Here is a 21,562-nt window from a genome sequence, read left to right as displayed (position 1 = left end):
CCTATCCATCCGTATAAAGAAATGGCATTTAAAAATATTGCCACTTTTCACCCGTTTTGGACATAAGCCTATAGTCTTATGTATTTTTCAATTTACCAAGAAAACACATTTTTGATCATAAATAACTTCAAACTCATTTTAATTCATTTATTTCACCACAGTTGTAATACAAAAATGATTTCCTATCCATCCGTATTTAATAAATGGCATTTAAAAATTATTGCCACTTTTCACCCGTTTTGGACATAAGCCTATAGTCTTATGTATTTTTCAATTTACCAAGAAAACACATTATTGATCGTAAATATCTTCAAACTCATTTTAATCAGTTTATTTCACCACAATTGCAATACAAACATGATTTCCTATCCATCCGTATAAAGAAAATGGCATTTAAAAAATATTGCCACTTTTGACCCGTTTTGGACATAAGCCTATAGTCTTATGTATTTTTCAATTTACCAAGAAAACACATTTTTGATCATAAATAACTTCAAACTCATTTTAATCAGTTTATTTCACCACAATTGCAATACAAACATGATTTCCTATCCATCCGTATAAAGAAAATGGCATTTAAAAATTATTGCCACTTTTCACCCGTTTTGGACATAAGCCTATAGTCTTATGTATTTTTCAATTTACCAAGAAAACACATTTTTGATCATAAATAACTTCAAACTCATTTTAATTCATTTATTTCACCACAGTTGTAATACAAACATGATTTCCTATCCATCCGTATTTAATAAATGGCATTTAAAAATTATTGCCACTTTTGACCCTTTTTGGACATAAGCCTATAGTCTTATGTATTTTTCAATTTACCAAGAAAACACATTTTTGATCATAAATATCTTCAAACTCATTTTAATCAGTTTATTTCACCGCAATTGCAATACAAACATGATTTCCTATCCATCCGTATAAAGAAAATGCCATTTAGAAATTATTGCCACTTTTCACCCGTTTTGGACATAAGCCTATAGTCTTATGTATTTTTCAATTTACCAAGAAAACACATTTTTGATCATAAATAACTTCAAACTCATTTTAATCAGTTTATTTCACCACAATTGCAATACAAACATGATTTCCTATCCATCCGTATAAAGAAAATGGCATTTAAAAATTATTGCCACTTTTCACCCGTTTTGGACATAAGCCTATAGTCTTATGTATTTTTCAATTTACCAAGAAAACACATTATTGATCGTAAATATCTTCAAACTCATTTTAATCAGTTTATTTCACCACAATTGCAATACAAACATGATTTCCTATCCATCCGTATAAAGAAAATGGCATTTAAAAATTATTGCCACTTTTCACCCGTTTTGGACATAAGCCTATAGTCTTATGTTTTTTCCATTTTTGAAGAAAACACATTATTGATCATAAATAACTTCAAACTCATTTTAATTCATTTATTTCACCACAGTTGTAATACAAACATGATTTCCTATCCATCCATATTTAATAAATGGCATTTAAAAATTATTGCCACTTTTGACCCTTTTTGGACATAAGCCTATAGTCTTATGTTCTTTCCATTTTCCAAGAAAACACATTTTTGATCATAAATAACTTCAAACTAATTTTAATCAGTTTATTTCACCACATTTCTAATACAAACATGATTTCCTAATCATCCGTATAAAGAAAATGGCATTTAAAAATTATTGCCACTTTTGACCCTCTTTGGACATAAGCCTAAGCTCTTTGGAAAAAAGCATAAGTATGTATTTTTCAATTTACCAAGAAAACACATTTTTGATCATAATTAACTTCAAACTTATTTTTATTAATTTATTTCACCATGTTTGCAACGTATTTTCACATTCTTTGGACATAAGGCTGTAGCCTTTTGTATTTTGAATTCAAACACATTTTTTACCTATCCACAGTTATCAAAACAAGAATGTTTTGACATTTTTTTTAACATAAGGCTATAGACACATATTTCCTCACTTTCCACCAAAATTATCATAAAATCCATCAAACACAAATTGTAAAATTTGTTTCACAATGATTGTAATATAAACATGATTGCCTGTCAATTTGTACCACAAAAATGTAATTTTTTTGGACATATGACTATAGCATTTTGAGGTTTTTCCACAAACATCCTGATTATGACTGTTTTCATAAGACGAATTTGAACCTCCAGCATCATAAAGGAACAAATAATTTAGTTTAAAAGTTTAGCGGGATAATATTGGAACCTTAAAAGAAAATTGTATATATATATGTGAGCATTCTAAAATATTTTTCAAAGAAAGTGGATTACCAACTAAAATATGATCACATTAATACATTTTAAAAAATACAACAAAATATGTTTGAAGTCATTTATATTGAAAAATGCAGTTCCTGAAAAAATTCAAAATACACACTTATCTGCACCTTTATTAGGTGCACCTGCTCATTGGCGCAAGTAGTCTGCTCCTCCAAGTCAGCTTGAACTTTTCATGGAACAATCCATGAAGCACCAGGTGATCCCCATCCACAGGAAAAAGGGCTGACCAATCAGCAGGCAAGACACCCGCCAACTGCAATGGGCAGCCACATACCTTATTATCGCCAAGTGATAATGAAATCTGTCAGGGTAAAAAGATTCACTGAGAAAACTTCATTCAACTTACCGGGGAAACAAGGCAAAGCCGGACATCCTTTGTGATGGAGAGCGCAGACAGGTTGACGTCCGGGCCTGCGAATCACTCTCGATTAATGGAAAATCCAATAGGCTGGGCGCCTTCGGGGGAAGAGTGGTTGGGCCCGAACGTATAGAACTTTGATGCAAGTTGAACAGGCGGTGGTTTTTTGATCATCACACGTCTGACTGAAATTGACCCGAAAGCCGCCTCGATTCGGAAAAAAATGAAATAAATCATGCAGCAGAATGGAACTGGATCGAACTGATAAGAATGAGCGGAATTGCAAGGCAGAAAATTTTCAAACACCTTTAACATCCAAGGTGATTTGATAAAAGAATAATGTGAGATGCCTGCATTGGGATCAACACCATTTTAATTTAATTCAGCTCAGTTGCATTTACCAAACAATTTGCTACTTATTTAAATAAACTGACTTGAAATGATTTGATTCCATAATCATTTAGTATTTTTGTTACCTTCAGCCATCATAGCGTATGGCAGCCTGGCTATCGCTAAAACAAAAGTCAGACTGTACATCCCGCACATTAGCAAACGCACGCTATGAGCTTCACGCCGCGGAATCCATCTTGTGCTTCTGCGCATTGGACACTGGCACATTCAGGCCCTCCCGTAGTTCAGACCTTTTCACACCAAAACCATCAGCTCTCCGGCCTTTATCAAACACTTAGAAGGCAACTGATGTGCATTTTAGAGGCTGCTTACCAAACCCCTTACAAACAAAATAGTTTTGGTGCCTCAACAGCAAATCATATTCAAAGGCTTGCAACAAAAAAAAAGAAAAAAAGATGACACATCGATGGACCATACAAAATATTGAACAGACTTTGTCCTCTAAAACCATTTAAACTATTTTTCTATTGCTATTACTATCCAATAAGATCGATCATTTGCTTACAGATGGAAAGTATGTGTCATACATTATATAATATATATAATATATATATATATATATATATATATATATAATATATATATATATGTATATTATATATATATATATTAATATATATATATACCATTATATAATATTATATATATATATATATAATATAATACATCAATCATATCATTATTTTAAATATATATATATACACCTACACTTATATATATACATATATATACATAATTATCAAGTGTGCACGTGCATTTCTCTGCATCTCACATCTTTGCTTTGTTTAGAACTGAATCCTGGAAAGAGAGGCAGAGGAAATCACCCACAATTCATTTCCAAGAAAAAAATAAAATAAAATCACATGGCTAACATTTGTGCAGTAAAACATCTTTTTCAGTTTATTAGTGGTAATGTAAACAGCAGAATCTTTTCATGCATGAGAACACAGCCAGGCTTTTCCGCTCCAATGTCTCTTCCCTCTTGCGTTTGCAAATTCTCCCCGGCAAAAGGACATTTTTTGCAAAGTCCAAAAGAACACACAGTCCCCCCCCCCCCCCAACAGTACATGGTTGATGAGTAGTCCTGCTTACTAAGAATATTCCTGCTAACAATTGTTTTTGTCCAACGTCTATCTCTGTACTATAAAGTAGGAACACTAGTGCTTTTTATTAGAAAGTGACCAACACTTCTGAGGTCAGACAAAAATGGGAAGACTGTATAAATTACTTTAGTCAGTCAATATAATTGAGTTATGTTACAAATTCATTAGAGACAGTGTTACATTTGGCACCTTTGTGTAATCCTTCAATTTAAGGTAAACAAATTGCTGTTTCATTAAAATAATCAACACCAAGATTTTTTTCTTCTGACAACTGAGCTAGCGTGTATAATGTAGCCATATGAAATATGTTCCAGAGCTTAACATTGAAATCATTTTTTTTTGTTTTTTTTTTACTGGATCTTAAGCAAATTGACATACCGTTTAATTGTTTTTTCCATCTCTAAATCTGATCTACATAATAAGCAAGAGGGGCTCATTTTGGGCCCCGGTCCAAACTAATTTCTGCTATGGAGGAGGCTGAGGTGCCTCTTCCTGTCGGTCTTCAGACCGTGACGTAAAGGAAGCTGTTCTCTCCGACATCCTGACGTCATCATTAGAAACAGCTCCAGACCTCCATTACCGCGACATTTCTTTATATTAGGACATGTAAGAGTTAGACAATATTTATACTTTTATTAAATACTACACAGTTGACCTGGAAGTCCCCCCTATGGCTTCAGAAGCCTACCCTCCACACCCCACCCTATAATCCCACACATCCAGGAATAAATGAGCTTCTAATTACACTAAGGATTCTTACTCAGGGGCGCCAGGCCAAGCGGGGACACGTGCGGATGGGAGCGCTGCACTCATGCCAAACAAATCAAGGGCACGCTCAACTGGCTAAGCACCACACAGCTTTTCTCAAAGGGGCTGATGGGAGTTGGAGTTCAGAGCTTGTCCGACGCCCTTCAGAAAAACTCTAAGCTCTGGGCTCCACCCATCATCTCATCGTGTTCTCCCTGATGTTCTGTCTCCTGAATGCACCCCCAATCTTTCCTGGGGGAGGGCGAGGAGGAGGAGGAGGGGGGGTGGGGGGGTGGGGGTAGGCCATGCCTCAAGTTGCATGCTGGGGGGTACGAGGAAAAAAAGCCGCAGTTTCGCGCCGGCAATCAACAGCAGGAGGCGCTAGAGCGGGGCTTCCGGTGCAGGTTGACCGTGTCCGTGGGGATGAGGTGCTCCGCCCTGTCCTCGGCGGCCAGCACCCGCCGCACCGCCTCCTCGAAGGCCGCCGCCACGTTGGTGGAGTCCTTGGCGCTGGTCTCGAAGTACGGGTGGTTCCCGTTGTCCCGGCACCACTGCTGGGCCTCCTCGGCGCCCACCTGCCTCTCCGCCACGTCCAGCTTGTTGCCCAGCACCACGAAGGGGAAGCTCTCGGGCTCCTTGACGTCGGCGTAGTAGATGAACTCCTTCTTCCAGTTGGCCAGGTTGAGGAAGCTCTGGCTGTCGTCCACGCTGAAGGTGAGCAGGCAGCAGTCGGAGCCGCGGTAGAAGGGCGTCCGGAGGCTGCGGAAGCGCTCCTGGCCCGCCGTGTCCCAGATCTGCATGGTCACCAGGCGCCCGTCCACCTCCAGGTCCTTGTTGAGGAACTCCACGCCGATGGTGTGGAAGAGGTGCGTGTCGAACTTGTTGGTGACGTAGCGGTTCATGAGGGAGCTCTTGCCCACGCCCCCGTCCCCCAGCAGGATGACCTTCAGCAGGGACGACTTCGACGCCATTGGCCTCTCCGCTGGGCACTTCCGGGATTGCGGTGGGTCCTGGAGCACAGAGCAGAACCGTTCAGGCGTTAAAGATCATTCTTTCAGGAGACTGAAAAAAAAAACTCAGACACTAATCAAGACCTCAAAGCCACTCAATTCACAGGTCAAATTCTGATACACTACTACAACAATGGGATTAAAAATGATCTCTTGATGAAGATTAAAGGTTTTTTGGACAAACTGATGTTAGACAGTGATCCACAAAGCCTACTGCACTCCAGTTTCACAGCCACAAAAAAAGAAACTGTCGTCATGACGACACTTCACAGAATATCAGAAAAGAGCAAAAACCAGGCCAGAAACCCCGAATAGCAAACACGTGAGCTAAACACCCCAGTGGGCAGGAAAACCCGACAAAAAGAAACTCCCCGATGAAAAAAAAAAAATCTCTGGAGGAAGCAGACTATAGAGGGAGAGCCCATCCTCCACTGGCCGGCCTGGTGTAAAGTAGGGGTAGAATGGATGTAACAGAAATGTAATAAGGGATCAATCACAGCAAATAAAATGAGTTCAGCAGGTCACAGTTGAGGACCAGTGGGTCTCAAACCTAGCAGTGAATTTGTCCAACACACTTCACTCTGGACCAGAGGTAACTGGATTTAACCTCCAATCCAACTTAGACATCTAATCCAAGAGTTGTGTACTTATACAAAGCACCTCTTACGCATTCTGGGCACCTAATACACAGGAACATGGGCCTTTTTTTTTTTTTTTCTTCCATCTACAGCCGTGCTTTGGCCTCTACGCCAGCAGAGCCGAGCCGGGCGGCCTCACAGGACCCAAACGTGACCCTCGTTAAAACCCCTCAAAGGGCCCGCTGTGGCAGCCACGGCCCATAATCCCCCCTTGTTCAGCAGACAGAATTCAATAAGGCACTGAGGACCCGGCAGGAACGCTAGGCCACCAAAAATCCCTCAGCCAGTCTTATGACAGTCATGAAGAGAACCACCACGCGGCACGCACGGTGTCCTTACCTCTAGTGTTCAGGGGAAATCTTCAACATCCACCTGGGGAGGGGGGGGGGGGGAAGAAAAGAAACAGATAACAGTTCAGTTTCCCTTCACTGGAAGTGTACTGGATGAGTTCACCTGGACTGTAAAATAACACAGCTCCTCCCGAATTTAAAGCCTTCCGGTTCTTTCCTGCTTTGGTCATCCGAGTGTGATTTCTAGTCGCCTGACATGCTTTTGGCTAAAAGGGGCGGGGCAGGGGAGTCTCGTGGCGTAGCCCGTAGAGCGCTGACCACACGCCCGTTACGAGCCAGCGAGGACGGCGGCTCGAATCCGGCCACGCGACCTTCATCGCGCGTCTCCCCCTCTCCCTCGCCTCCCGTCCTTCCTGTCTCTCTACACTGCTCTGTCCAACAGAACGGAAAAAGCCATAAAAATATACTTTTAAAAAAGGCCTAGGCACCAAAACTGAGCTCTACATAACTAATAAAACAAACGGCATCCATGAGAGAGCAGTCTTCGTTTGCACCCTCATTGACACTACAACACTGCATATCGAAAATTAAGGAACTGTAGTATAAGGCTGCTAACGGTTTCGTCCGACAGCATACCCTATTTGTCCAGTCTTTCTGACCTACGCACACGATTCCTGGCATTTATTTTTTTCCCTCCAAAGGTTAAACGCTCCTGCAGTTTTTCAGTCAGCAGTGAGGACCAGCACCTGCTTCAGTGAGCTCCGCGATTGTTGGTGATTGAATTTATAAATGGCACATCTGCTGTTTCCAAATGAATCTTCCCTGCATCACGATCTACTCCTGCATCACAACATTCTGGATCAAATCCTGATTAATTTGGCTCAGACTGCCAGAGCTCCTTAGCACTTGGTAGATGAGGCTCTTAAGCACACGCTCCAGGATGTCTTTACTAGAACCGCTGATCAGCTCAGTTTCCTGAAGACCCTGCGTGCACGTTCACTCTTGGAGACAATGAGCGCAAGCCAAAGACTGCGCAGTCAAAAATGACACCGAGTCAAAAAGAAGTATTCGGGCATCTCATATGCAAAGCAGAATTTAAAAAAAGAATTACAAGCATAGAGGTGCAACTTCAGCGCGAAAAACTAAAATGCAGCATCCATGTTAAGTGCGACGCACCAAAAATTCCACATCAGTTCGGTGAGAAAATGCAACAGAAGGATCACTAGTCCCTTTTCTCAATAAAAGCAGTAGGTTTCTCTGAACGGGGACCCAGTTTGTTGGGGATCAGCGGTCTCTTTGCATAACTGCCATCTCGCAACACATTCAAATACTTTCAACAAAAGTATGTTTGCATATACACTAACGTGCCTAGATAAAGGCACAGTTACGCGCAATTTCCCTGGAAATAATTTCATATCTACATTTTATTGCCATGTCCATACAAAGTGGTTAACTCTGTTGCCCAGGACCTGAGCAAGAAATTAATTTGCCCCTTATGTGCAATAAATTCACAGCATTACGAATTTACAGTATTTTCAAAAAGAGACACACGCTTCTATTATGCTTGGATGCAATACACAGCGAGTTACGAATTACACCACCCAAACAGATAAAAAGTCAGATCAGTCAGTAACTAACAGACAACACAAACGCGACAGAAGGACTTAATCTGCCAATCAGCTCAATAAATATTCATGAGCGTGCTCACAGGCTCCACCCCCCCCGTAGATGACACTACCCACAGGTGTCCATTTCAATTCACATTCCAGCATTCTGTGGAGATTAACGGGAAGAAGAGCAATTCATTTTGCTCTAGAAAGCAGGTAAAACTGCACTGGATCACTCGATGGTTGGTCACGTGTGAGATGACAACAGAAAGTGGAACCTGACTGGAACGTTTCTGTTGGAATGCGCTCACACCACCATATTGCAGCTCTCGACCAATCAACACTCACACACCTAAAAAAAAACAGACTCACCCCACTCCTAGCTACCAGAGTTAAAAATTAAAACCAAATGACTGCAATATGAATCAGGGCAATGCTGGAATAACAGCACCGGAACTCCTCTACTATGGCCTGTAGCACAATGCATTAAGTGACTCATTATTTATACAAGGCTGAATGCACAGCACACTTTTATAGCAAGCTCCTCGCAGCGACCAAGTAAACAGAACAATGGTTGCGGACACTAAGTGACCCATTTACTCAAAGTGGAAAATGGTCACTGCACTTCTGCAATGTTTAAAAAGCACAATGAAAGAGAGTAACGTGACAGCGTCCTGTACAAGAGCGCGGTGGTTTCATAAACTACGCATAGACGGACCCACAATGACACACTCATCAAAACTATTGGCCATTCAAGAGCCTTCTCGAACTCTGATCTTAACTAAAGGCATTCAAGCATGTGCTGACAGTCACATGGGATAGAAAAAGGGAAAAAAAAGTCCAGACTAACCTTTGCTCAAAACTGCAAGAGGAACTAACTCATCAGCTGTTCCCATCAGCATTTATCAGCCCAAGTCAGCATTTTCCATATTCCATTTTTTGCTGCATTTTCTATACAAGTTACTATCCTTAAATAAATAAAAAGAGTAGACTAAAAAATTCAAATGACAAATGCACCATGTGTCGGTTTGTTTTAATTCACCAGTCTGAAAGAATGGCAGAGGTAAGGCCTGTAGTTTCACAACAGCAACTGTGTGAATGTCCGCAGGGCTCCTAACTGACAAAAAAAGCCGTTTAATCAGTTTTTCAAAATGTCACATTTCAACAAAAAACTTTTCCACCCCTGCAGTAGTTGCGCGAATTTTTACTGGTCACATGTAACCGCACAAGGGTACGGCATATCTTGTGCAAAGCCAGAGTTAACACACAGGAACCATACGCTTCCACATTTCAAAATTACCTTGACAGACTGGCCATGTCTCCCGTGCTCAGCTTCTGCAAATATCAGACACACACACAAAAAAAAACATTACTAATCAGTATTGTATTGTATTCATTGCTTGCATTAAAAACCTAAACATGTACACGCACCGATTCTACAGTTATATTGCCACAACAGTACAGTCGGTCTTTAGGCAGAGTTACATTAGCGTACCAGTCCAACGGGAAGTGTAAAAAGAAATACTTGAAAGATGATTCAAGATGGCACGGTTTGATTAGTTTATAAAGTGCATTTAAGGACTAGTCGTTCCCTACTTTATTGGGCTAGACACTAAGTGGGTTGTAACATATGACTGAATTAAAAAAAAGGTTCACAATGCAACTAGAGAATAACCCAGGCCGCGGCCGCAGCAGCACTACGTTATCAGGCCGGGTTGGGCTGTATTCATATCAGACCCTGGCTCAGCTGCCCAGATCATGTGCCATTATCAGCACTGACTCGTCCTGCAAGTCACAAGGTTTACACCACACTGTACCATTCATATGAGCCATTATGCAGCAAAGCAAAGCCGTTTTGAATGAGAATAAACCTCCAAGGTTAATGCACACATCGTTTAACGTTTTATAATGGTTTACCTATGGTTGCGACTGATTAGCTAGCTGGTTGTGTAATTGTTGCGAATCGCATAGCCTAATCTACAAAACAGCGATGCAGTCTTAAAATCAATTCGTCGTTATGCATGTTTGCTAACAGGCAAACTTGTCGACCATCAAATACATCCAAGGTTGGTTGCTCACCCAGAAAACGCTATACCATCTGAACAAGTCACGGAAAGCAAGCGCAGTTTAGTTGGTTAACTAACGTTAGCTAGCTTGTTAACTCGCCAAACACTACGTGCAAACACCCGAAAGCTTGCAAACTCCACTGGCGTTAGCTACCTAACTTAAAAGCCAATAAACACCCAACATATAAAAACATGACCTAACTCGACGCATAGATGATTTGTGAAGAAACAACATTTAGCCTAGTTAGATAAATATCGTTCACTTTCACGTTCGCTAGCAAAAAACCCGACGTTCACACCAAACATCTCTATAAAGTGGAATACTACTAGCATTGAGCCAACTTAGCAAAATGTGTGGCTTTTTTTTTTTTTGTTAGTTACCAAAATAGTAACATAACAAGCAAAGCTAAGGTTCAAAGATCACCAGGTAGTGTTAGCAGATGTAAATGAGATAAACACGAGTGTGGTCACAAAACTGAAGTCTAAGAAGCTGACTGCCAACATTGCTAACTATGGAAAAAGCCAGTTACCCAGTCTAGCTAGCTACACAATTGCCGAGTTTCTCATCGTAAGGCCAGTTCGTGCCAGATCATTCCACCAAGCTAATTTAGCTAATGTCAGTTAACGCTAGCTACTTCTTGATGTCAGCCTGTGATGCTCCCCAACACTCCTGTTAATGTTGACAATAGCTCATTGTAACTGTTAGTTAACGCCAATATAGCTAGCTTGCTTGGTAAAATAAGCTCTTCTATCGATTTATATTTTCTGGCTGACCAAGAGCGATATGTCATAAACGTACCTTGCCCGTTCAAACGCTCAAGTAGCAACACTTGGCTATATCCTGCAGGTGTTATTGTGTATTATTCATTTATCGCATCTCCTTCCCGAAGCGTACGGCTTCTTGCAGCTCTCATCTGACATGGCGTCTCTCGACAGAGGCTGCCCCAGTCCGCGCCGACTCATGTGACCAGCGCCGAAGCTCCCAACTTCCGGGTTGCCAGATTTTTTTTTTTTTTTTTTTTGCAAACCAATCATTTTAATGTTTTTATGTATTTTGATTAAATTTACGAAGCTTGTTTGACATGCACATTTCACATTCAATGTCATTATTCGTGGAATAACTTAAAAATATTAGGTGTACGTAGTTTATTTATATTGTATTGTTTTGCACAATTGATTTTGCCAAATGAATAAATAGATAAATAGATAAAAATGTAAAAATCTGTGGTATTCTCAAACTTCAACCAGGGTTTAAGCACAGTGCCTAATTCTCCCACATTGAACACTGATGAAAGGGAACTTCATTTTTGGGTCTTGACCACTACCTGCTGACCCTCCATTCCAATAGCCTACACAATACAAAATTTGTAATGATGATCTGCAGTGTACTCAAGTTCTTAATCGGTCAGAACAAAAATACTTGAGATCACAGACTGCCATGTTCCTTCATTTACATTTTGTTTCAAAAACACTTCCAAACACTGAATCTCACCTGTACCTGGGTACCTCACCGGTTACAGTGGGCGACATAGCTCAGGAGGTAAGACCGGTTGTCTGGCAGTCGGAGGGTTGCCGGTTCAAACCCCGCCCTGGGCATGTCGAAGTGTCCTTGAGCAAGACACCTAACCCCTAACTGCTCTGGCGAATGAGAGGCATCAATTGTAAAGCGCTTTGGATAAAAGCGCTATAAATGCAGCCATTTACCATTACCCAAATTAACAGCATCTCCAAAATAGCAAGGTATGCAATGTTTAAAAAATGCATTAAAAATTTGAAGGGTGCCGAAAAAATTTGTTTTGTGGATTTGTCACATCCTGGTCAGACTTGTTGTGCACAGCTGTCTGGCTGCCCAAAAACTGCACTCAATATTCTACAACTTGTCCAAAACTCTGCAACTTGGACAGCAATCAGAAGGCCAGAGCGCACTGCTCCAGTCCAGTGCAAAACCCTCTTATTGGTCAATAAGGCATTGTGTGGGTTAGTCCCGTCCTACTCAACCGACTTACTCAAGCCCTGTATTCCAGCCCGTGCCCTAGGCTCCAGGGACGCTAGCCCGCTTGGACTATTCCCAGCATTTCCAAAAAGTCTTCTTCACCATGGTTAGGGGAACCTCAGAAAGTCGCTATTTTTAAAATCATGACTGAAAGCACATGTAGAGTATATAGTCTTTCCTACACCTAACTCTCCCCACTGACCTCACGGTTTCAATACACCTGCCAATAAATTTTTATCTGTTTCTCCCTGCTATAACTTTTTATCGGTAGGTGTGTACTCAGTTTTATCTGTGCTTGTGTGCTCACGCTCCTTCACGGTTCTATTCCATTCTTGTTAACACTTTGTCTACAGCTTTTCATTGCCTACGTGCTCCTAACACTTTGGCGTCTGCCTCTTTTATTCTTATTTTTACCCCATGATTTGTAAAGTATGTTGAGAGACCTTGTTGTTAAATAAACCTTAAACTGAAAAAACTTAAAACTAACAGTTCTGCATTTGAATCTTCTACAGTTTCTCCCTTCACAATGGCTCAGTTTGTTCTGTTAAATAATTTTATTTTTATAACTTGTTCGCTCCTCTGAAATACTAATACACAATCCCCCCAGTATGGAGAATAAACTGGCATATATAACATAAGCCAGGGACCACAATCCCATTGTGGGGACTGCTGGATGGCAACTCAAATCAGTCATAGTTACACCTTCCTGTCCTACAGGTAATGTACTGTAGCAGTTGTCTTCATAACCATAGTGTGTAAATACTCAAAACACTTCACAGGCTACTCATTCAGTGAGGCAAAATATATGATAGCTGAATTGAGTGCTCATTTAAAATGTGAATTTCCATTGTTCCATAATCACATGTACTGTTTCAGTGAATTACAGTTGAATGGTCATTTCGTTTTAGGCATCAAATCCTATTCTTAGGATAGCTGTAAATTCAGGAAAAGAACTTCCAGAGCCATCGCAGGGCACGCACTGGCACAATAATGTAGGAGTGTTGACAAATGTCACGCTCCTGATAAGCCATGCCCATAAAATGTTTCCCATATAAGTCTCTGGACAGAGCTGCACATCGCATAGCCATGTTCAAAAGACACACAATAACAATCTGAGGGGAAACGAATCCCAAGTTAGCAACAATGACCATAAAATGCAACTAAATACTGACTGAAAACTGCAATAAAACAACTGAAACGTCTGTTCTAACAGCTCACCCACGACCGGAAATTCTATATCGCCATTCAGGCATGTAACAGCAGTGATACAGTGTTTCTAACAGTGAGTCAAAATGCTGATACTGGGTAGGCCTCATGAGGACAACTTCAATTCGTTCCAAGTTTCCCTGTCACACAAATATGGGCGTTCCTACATTTTACACACAAACACACACACACACACAGTCAGCACAGTTAATAAATGCAAATCATATTAAGAGCATCTACTCCAGAAGAGTATAGCCACTAATTGACAATCCCAAATCTATTAAAAAATAAATAAAAAATCTTAAAGTAAAAGGTGACATCCAACAACAAAAATATTGGCAACAGGGATGCTCAAATTTGACCCTCAAGGCCAGTAGTATTGCCTGGTTTTCATTCTTAATAACTGCATTGAGTAAAGACCTGGAACCCCCCCAAATCTGGAACAGGGACTGAAGTAAAAAGGGTTTTTTCTCAGCGCAGTCATCCAGCTGACTCAGTAATCCCGCTTCGTGAAATACCCCCTCAGATTTGAGTACTCCTGACCCGCGATGTATGCAGTTCCTGTGAGAGGTTCACCAGAGTTCAGCGCGCGGTGGTGAGGGCACGCTTGGTCACATGCTCTGCATGCTCTACGGCAGTCACATGATCTATTTGGAACACAGACCTAATGAGCCCGTCTGTGTTCCAAATAAATCTACTATGAACTCCTCTGCTTCCTGCAGCACCACAGTTTCTAAAAACAGCCCCTCACAGCTAAGCGGTCAATTAAACAAGAGGGCAATAAAAAAAGTGCTAGCAATTCCCCACCTGTCTGAGCCTTCCTAATTTACAGAATTAACCCAGTTTATGGTAATGTCACACTACTGATTTCTTGTGACTAGAACTAATAGGCACCATTGAGTTTTGTTGGCAATACAGATAATTCATAGTCACATTCCACAATATCAACGAAGACCAGACGGTGATAAACTTGGATTGAACCGAAGACTTTATTGAGACGTAATAAGCAAAACATCCGAGTGAGGAACACTCCCGTTCGCCCCGACCTCGTCACAGACAGACCCAGCCGGAGTGGTACCACTGCTCCCCACAGCCAGCGCAGGTCATAAAGGTCATGGTGTCCTCGTCTGGGTTCCCGCTACGCACCCACCCGGGCAGGAAGAGGGCGCCCCGGGAGATCTGCGTCACCCTGCAGTCGAAACCGTCGCAGCGCCTGCACCGCACCTTGTCCGTCGCGGTCCCCTCCACCCCCAGGGGGCGCTGGTGCTCACGGATGGCCGACTTCGTGTACTCGGCCCTCAGCTCCTGCAGCTCCCGCCCGGCCATCTCGGCGGCGGACATGCGGGCGAAGGCCTCCGCGCCCAGCGTGCCCTGCAGCAGACCCTCCCTCAGGTGGGGGTTCCCACGGTTCCTCAGGTTGGAGACTTTGCTCCGGACGCAGGACCTGTACTTGGGCTCGTTCCGGCCGTGCAGCAGGAAGACGTGCTCCTCGATGTCCCGGGCCAGCGCCGAGAGATCGGGGGCCGGCCCGTCCCCGCCGGCCCCCTGCTGCCCCAGAGCCTGGAGGAGCAGCTGTGTGCTTTTGGACCTCAGGGGCGAGGCGTCGCTGTTCGGGGACGACGAGCGAGTCGTGGCGATTTGGGCAGTCTCCGCAGGCCCCTGCGTGAACTCCACCGGTGAGGCCACTGCTGACGTCACCGTGACATCACCGCCTCTGTCCGAAGCAGACACGCCCGCCGCGCTGTCCTCCACAGATCGGGCCGCTTCCCGCGTCACCTCCGAAACGCCGCACCCCTCTTCAGTCAGGCGCCTCTTCCTCTCTCTGTCCTCCTCCTCCTCCTCCTCCTCCTCCTCTTTGTCAGAGCTGTCAGGGGAGCGAGAGCCGTCTCCGCCCTGGCGCTCCCCGCTGCCCCCCCGGCCTCGGGCGCGGTCCTCGGCCTCTCTCCGCCGATGACAGCGGCTTCCCGTGGAAACCGGCGCCCCGCCGCCACACCGCTTCCTCCACCCCGACAGCAGGAGCTTGGCCGCTTTCCTCGCCATGGCCACGGGGCAGGTCCTCAGGACCCGGTGCAGCACTTTGGCCACGCCCGTTTCCCGAAGCAGTTCCAGCGTGACGGGCGCGCGCTCCAGGTCCCTCAGCAGAGAGCGCACGGCGGCGTAGTCGCCCGCGCGGTGAAGCTTCTCGATCTGAAGCGCGCGATGTGAAATCTGATTAGCATCCATCGCTAGGGGAAGCAGAGGCTGAAAATGAAAACAGTGGGAGAAAAGGCCCGGAAGCTTTAATGTGTTCAGAAGGACATAGTTGTATGTCAGACTTGTATTTCATTCAATACAACTGCAATTAAAATGAAGGGTGGCAGTGTAGTGTAATGGGTAGGGAACTGTTAAATGTCTGTAATGTAATGTAAAGAGAATGTGGACCCAACATTGCTGATAAATTGTAAATTTTTCTTATGCACACAAATGCCAACCTTTGTTAGAATCTAGACTAAAACTAAGATTGGGATGGCAGGTGTGACATCCTGCCAAGTTATGGCTTGGTGGGGTGCCATATCCCATACCTATACAGAGTTTGGCACATTTCAGGGTATCCTATTGACAATACATTCAAGAAGAATCACACATTATTGATGCACCCAGTCCAACACGTTATTATTTCATCCAGACAGACTTTACATTTATTGAGAAGCATTTGAAAATAGCCTGTACAAGTGTTTCACAATGCAAATTACTTAAATGCAATGCATTCAATTATAATGCTAGCTAATAGAACTATATCTGCAATGGCCAACTGTAAACATTTTAAGCACGTCACCGTGTCATGTGCAGAGGTACAATATGGAAGATGGAAGAAAATATGAAGTCACTTATTTGAACCAGCTAGTTTGCACAGTTATAGGACTTATTAACTTCACGGTAGGTCGCTAAGACCCATTAACATGTTCTTACTGCAGAAAAGCTTTACTGTAATGTACATAATCATAGCAAGCACTCCACTACTTTATGTTAGCTTCTGAAGTTAGCAATGCCTATACAGATCGACAGCGAGACAACAATGATCTTTTACCTTTTACAGCACCATGGCATCGAATAATTTGAGTTCTTACAGCACTAGGCTATATTGTGTGTGACAGCTACATTCTATTGATACAGCAGCAGGCGACTAAAACTGTAACTATCTCACATACCGTCGTTTGTACAGACTAGATGGCCGCCATGTTTGTTTGTAAGTTAATGCCGGAGTTACTCCGTTCATTTCTCTAATGGCCGCCAGATGGCGCTAAATCGCTGAAAATGAATCATGATCAGATTTGTTCTGATATTTTGGAGCCAAACTGGACAGTTGTAACTGATCTTTTACAGCGACATGGGCAACGGATTGGAGCATTCTTGTGTCTTTTACAGGACAACGTTAATTACGGTATTAAATCTAGTTAATAAATAATCGGGTTTCAATAGTGCAAATAGAACAAGCATTCGTTCCCCCCCCATATCATTATGTAAATATCTACAGATCAGACACTAGAGGCCAGTGCAAGATAAAATAGACCACATGCGCTTCACTGTTCTGCATTTTCAACAGTTTGACTTTTGATGACGTCAGATGCAGTGCGGGGTGAAAGCTGTAATTTCCTGAAGCAGTGTTGTTCCTCTCAGGGGTTCCTGATGTTTAAAGCCAGCGTGACAGACGCGTGTCAACACGGGGAAACGGGAGAAAGGCCCTTTCCACCTTGGCGAAAGCTCTCACTCCACCCTTATGAATGCCAGGATGCGTTCACTTGCTGTTTCTCTTCATTTTTTTATTTTTTTCTGTCTACAGAGGACAGATGAAGTACTAAGGAGGTCTCTTTTTTGTCTTGACTGCCAAACAGAATCCCAGGTGCCTTACAGGGAGGGGTGTGGGCATGTTTATTATATTTTTGCCTTTGAAACTCCTTTTGTCCTTTAATCCCCCTGCTCTGCGTAGTGAGAATTCGACTGAAGGCCCCGTCTTCTTAGCAGTGAAAGACAGCTTTCAGGGAGAAATCATTTCACAGGCATTTAGCAGACACTCTTATCCAAAGTGACTTACACAAATCTTTACATAGCATTTTACATTGCATCCATTTATACAGCTGGATATATACTGAAGCAATGCAGGTTAAGTACCTTGCTCAAAGGTACAACGACAGTGTCCTACCCGGGAATCAAACCTATGACCTGTGGGTTACAAGACCGGCTCCTTACCCATTTTACTACACTGCCGCCCAATTCAACATTTGTTTTTACTAATGTTTTTATTTTACTGCAGGCTAGATGAAAGGTTTTTTTTTGTTGTTTAAATCATAATGTCCTATTATCTGAGCCCGGCTGCACCAAACAGCTTGTATTGGACAGTCTCGGCCAGCTTGGTCAGGATAACCCTGGCCCATCCATTTTAAATTAATTTCAGCCCCAATCCACCAGGAATTCTGTCACTGTGTGAATTTGCAGTCTTGGCACGTCTGATTTTTAGAGCAGAACCACTTACTAATTCATCCGCATTTTAGGATATGAACCAAGGTTGCCCTGGCGACTGTCCTCAATAAAACCCCAGTTTTGACCCTTAATGATCTTGCGCTAAACTTACTGGGAGAAGAAAGTGGATAATTATTCAGTTAAATGGAAGTAAAATGAACATGTAACACTTATAAAAACATTTTTTTTATTGTAGTACAGTATTAAAAACATAATTTACAACAGTTCTGAGTAACAATCTTAATATGATTAAAAAAAAACAGACAATAATGACTACTAAAGACTGCTAAGTAAAATTTAAGAGAAGACTACAGAGTGAATCTAAAATTCATTGATATCTGTAGTGTTCTAAATGCAACCAGTCCCTGCCCGACAGATTTTAAGTATCTGTTAATTACACAGTACGCTGCTGCACACCTGTACCACATCAAAAACAACACAAAAAAGCACAAAAACCAGGCTGAGGCCAAGAATGACAGCCATTTCTTAATGTACTGAAAACATGAAAGATGGCTTCTTTCAGGCTCTTCAGCATTATCAGAGCTTTATATATCTTGGGTGTGTAAGTAGTCAGTACATGTTGAATCCCTAGCTTTGCCACTGACACAGGAGGAACTAGTGTTGTGACAGCTGTGTCCTTTGTTTTTTTTTGTACGCTGTAAATTAGTGTACGCAGACAAAATGATGTGTGAAGATCCGGCGTGAAAAAGAGACACTGTGTGGATAGATGGACAGCGAGGACAGCTCATGGTATTGCAGTTGCGTGTGTTTCCATAACCCTTTAAGGCGTGAGCTCGCAAACATGTCATTAGAATGTTCTGAACTGAACATTCTAATGCTGGTGTCACAATCACTACTGGGAATTGAAAGCAGTGGAGTTCTAGAATTTTGAAAGAACTGGCTTAGAACGTTCCAAAAAAACCTACTGTTGGGTTAATGCTGACCAGAAGGGGGAGACACATAGCTGCATCAGATTTCGAAAGTAGTATGGTTTGTTCCTTCGGTGTCTCTCTGCGAGTTGGGACGAGGTCTGACTAGGACAGCGTAGACAGTGGACACCTGGGACGGGTGGCGATGCGTTTCCTGGATTACGCAGGTAACGCAGGTGTGAAGCAGCTCAGAAGATCACAGGCTCCTCCTCCTGGCAGGTACCCGAAGTTAGCACCACGTTGTCCAGCCCGATTTCTCCCCCGGAATCCGTACCCCGCTCCGCCTCAAAGATGATCTACAGGGCAAGATGGAGGAATGGCAGCAGACTAAACCTGGTGCTCGAAGGACACATCACTTTACCCTTCACCATTTCAGAGTTATTCTAAAACCAACCAACATCAGAAGGCATTACACAGTTCCAGTACGTCCTTCACCCCTCTGTGTTCTTGTTAACAACAGAGGTGGAATGTACAGGGGTCAGTTATTCTAAAACCAACTGTTTTTGACAATATACATCAGATATGTGAGCGGGTGTGAACGCTCGACAGGTGAATGTGAGCGCTCGTGAGGCAAATGTGGCGAACACTCGTGAGGCGGATGGTGGATGCTCATGTAGTGAATGTGAACGCTCATGTGGGGAATGTGAAAGCTTGTGAGGCGAACGTGGCGGACACTCATGAGGCGAACGTGGCGGATGCTCATGTAGCGGATGGCGGACTCTCTCTCACCGACTGCGGCGGCTCCTGCTCCCAGGCCACGGCGATGAGCTCCGTGTGCCAGTCGGGGTCGCGGGCGTGGCTGTGCTCCCACACCGCGTACCCGCTGTTGTCCAGGAGGACCCGCAGCACCCCCACCTGGGCCCCCGCCCGCGTCCCCGCCAGCCGGTAGTTGAAGGTGAGGCAGAAGCCGCTCTTCCGCGCGCGGTCGCTAAGCAGCAGCCTCAGTCTGGCCAGGTCCTTGGGTTCGCCATGGAGACCGCTCGCAGACATGTAGTTCCCTACCCCTGCAGACAGGGGGCGAGCGTCACAGATCAGGCGGGGGAAAAACGGTAGGAGAGTAGTAGGGCCGTGTCCGAATCAGCGCACTTGCCTACTATTGAGTACAGCTGTTGAGTACACTGAATGAGAAAGTAGGCAACATTTCCTCTAAATGTTGATATCCTTATGTCTGGGGTTTTGCAGAGAATATATAAAGCACTTGCTAAATGGCTAAATTTTAAAATGAAAAGTTAAAACTTAAAAGTCATTTCCACAGAAACAGCTTCGCTGGAAATGTCTGGAAAACGTTACCTCTGTCGTGGTAGGACACGTCCCAGTCGAAGTCATCCTCCTTGTCCTGCACCCACTCGCACGCCCCCTGGTCAAAGTTGCAGTCCATGATGAACTCTGAAAAGCACACAAAACAGGCTCTCAGTGTCCCTTCGCTCTGAAGGCGTCAGTAGTGTCCGGAGAGCAGCAGCCAAAAAAAACAGGGGTTTCTGGGTAAAATACAGAAAAGCTCCGTTACCCTCCGGCCCAGCAGCCACTGAAATGTCCTTCACCTCGGTCCCGGGGCCGATGACCGAATCTGGGGCTGTGGAGAAGACAGGAGATGTAGCATCAATCTCCCAACCACAGCCAGGAGAACGTAGGGTTTTCCCCTCGGCACCGCAGGACTGCCGCCATGGGCTATGTGCCGCAAACTGTGGTCACTCACTCACTCACGCACTCACTCACTCACTCACTCATTCACGCACTCACTCACTCACTCACTCACGCACACACTCACTCACTCACACACTCACTCACTCACTCACTCACTCCACTCACCACTCACCACGCATCACCTCACTCACTACCACTCACACTCACTCTCACTCCTCACTCTCTCAGCCACCGCAGGAGGTGGCGCCGCAGGGTTGCGGTTTCATGCTTTTTTTTTTACACAACAACCACAAGAACATAAGATAATTTACCAAGAGAAAAGATACCATCTGACCAGGGTAAAATATAATGTGCAGTGGTGGAACTGAAACTGTAGACCTATCATTAGAACAAAGGCGGGTTTTTGCTGAAACATTTTTCAGAGTTTTTCCACACAGACCTTTTTTCCATCTACAAGCATGCTCATGCCCATCTGTCATTTATAGTAATGTACTGCAATTGAACATTAAATTAAAAAAATGCAATTCATGGCGGCACCATAACTCTTCTGGATAACTTTCAAGTTCTCTTTTAGGGGGCCTTCGAACAACCAGATGTACCCAGGCATCGTGAACCGAACCCAGAGAAGCAGATGTACCCAGGCATCGCTAATGGAACTTAGAGAGAAGAGACGGATTGACGTGTGAACGGATTAGAGGTCTGATGACAGGTTCTCGCCCCCAGAGACGTTGAGGTCTGTCTGTCTAACAGCTGTCCCTGGGGAC

At 43.5% G+C, this 21,562-nt stretch overlaps 3 protein-coding genes across 12 annotated transcripts in view; all 3 read right to left on the bottom strand.

Moving 5' to 3' along the window:
- Positions 1-3,941: 3,941 nt before the first annotated feature.
- Positions 3,942-11,492, bottom strand: LOC135240488 (ras-related protein Rab-9A). 7 transcript variants are annotated; one of them, XM_064309999.1, is made up of 5 exons: positions 11,334-11,492; positions 9,764-9,798; positions 9,314-9,431; positions 6,906-6,938; positions 3,942-5,928 (listed from the first exon to the last, which is right to left on the bottom strand). In XM_064309999.1, the coding sequence occupies exon 5, from the start codon at positions 5,887-5,889 to the stop codon at positions 5,284-5,286; it is 606 nt and encodes a 201-aa protein (XP_064166069.1). In that variant the 5' UTR covers positions 5,890-5,928; positions 6,906-6,938; positions 9,314-9,431; positions 9,764-9,798; positions 11,334-11,492; the 3' UTR covers positions 3,942-5,283. The 7 variants fall into 7 exon arrangements, with proteins under 7 accessions (XP_064166069.1, XP_064166068.1, XP_064166063.1 ...); XM_064309998.1 differs by having other exon boundaries at positions 11,329-11,491; XM_064309993.1 differs by lacking the exon at positions 9,314-9,431.
- A 3,201-nt stretch (positions 11,493-14,693) lies between these two features.
- On the bottom strand, positions 14,694-16,996 carry LOC135240486 (transcription elongation factor A N-terminal and central domain-containing protein). Of its 2 annotated transcripts, none has more exons than XM_064309991.1 (2): positions 16,917-16,996; positions 14,694-15,969 (listed from the first exon to the last, which is right to left on the bottom strand). In XM_064309991.1, the coding sequence occupies exon 2, from the start codon at positions 15,949-15,951 to the stop codon at positions 14,779-14,781; it is 1,173 nt and encodes a 390-aa protein (XP_064166061.1). In that variant the 5' UTR covers positions 15,952-15,969; positions 16,917-16,996; the 3' UTR covers positions 14,694-14,778. The 2 variants fall into 2 exon arrangements, with proteins under 2 accessions (XP_064166061.1, XP_064166060.1); XM_064309990.1 differs by having other exon boundaries at positions 16,796-16,983.
- Positions 16,997-18,395: 1,399 nt separating this feature from the next.
- The window catches only part of LOC135241366 (epidermal growth factor-like protein 6), a 16,183-nt gene continuing 13,016 nt past the window's right edge, over positions 18,396-21,562 (bottom strand). For all 3 annotated transcript variants that reach the window (XM_064311669.1, XM_064311671.1, XM_064311670.1), the window contains 4 exons: positions 20,662-20,727; positions 20,445-20,540; positions 19,884-20,158; positions 18,396-19,450 (listed from right to left, as the gene is read on the bottom strand). In XM_064311669.1, coding sequence (XP_064167739.1) covers positions 19,343-19,450; positions 19,884-20,158; positions 20,445-20,540; positions 20,662-20,727 — 545 coding nt within the window. In that variant the 3' untranslated portion in view covers positions 18,396-19,342. The remainder of the gene's footprint in view (positions 19,451-19,883; positions 20,159-20,444; positions 20,541-20,661; positions 20,728-21,562) is intronic.

This window comes from Anguilla rostrata, chromosome 15, assembly GCF_018555375.3.
Source record: "Anguilla rostrata isolate EN2019 chromosome 15, ASM1855537v3, whole genome shotgun sequence".
In the NCBI taxonomy this organism is placed as follows: Eukaryota; Metazoa; Chordata; class Actinopteri; order Anguilliformes; family Anguillidae; genus Anguilla; species Anguilla rostrata.
The sequence above is the reverse complement of the archived record's forward strand: the minus strand, read 5'-3'. Positions and strand labels throughout refer to the sequence as shown.

Coding starts and splice junctions, on each gene's coding strand:
- LOC135240488 (XM_064309999.1), bottom strand. CDS start 5,889: ATGGCGTCGAAGTCGTCCCTGCTGAAGGTCATCCTGCTGGGGGACGGG.
- LOC135240486 (XM_064309991.1), bottom strand. CDS start 15,951: ATGGATGCTAATCAGATTTCACATCGCGCGCTTCAGATCGAGAAGCTT.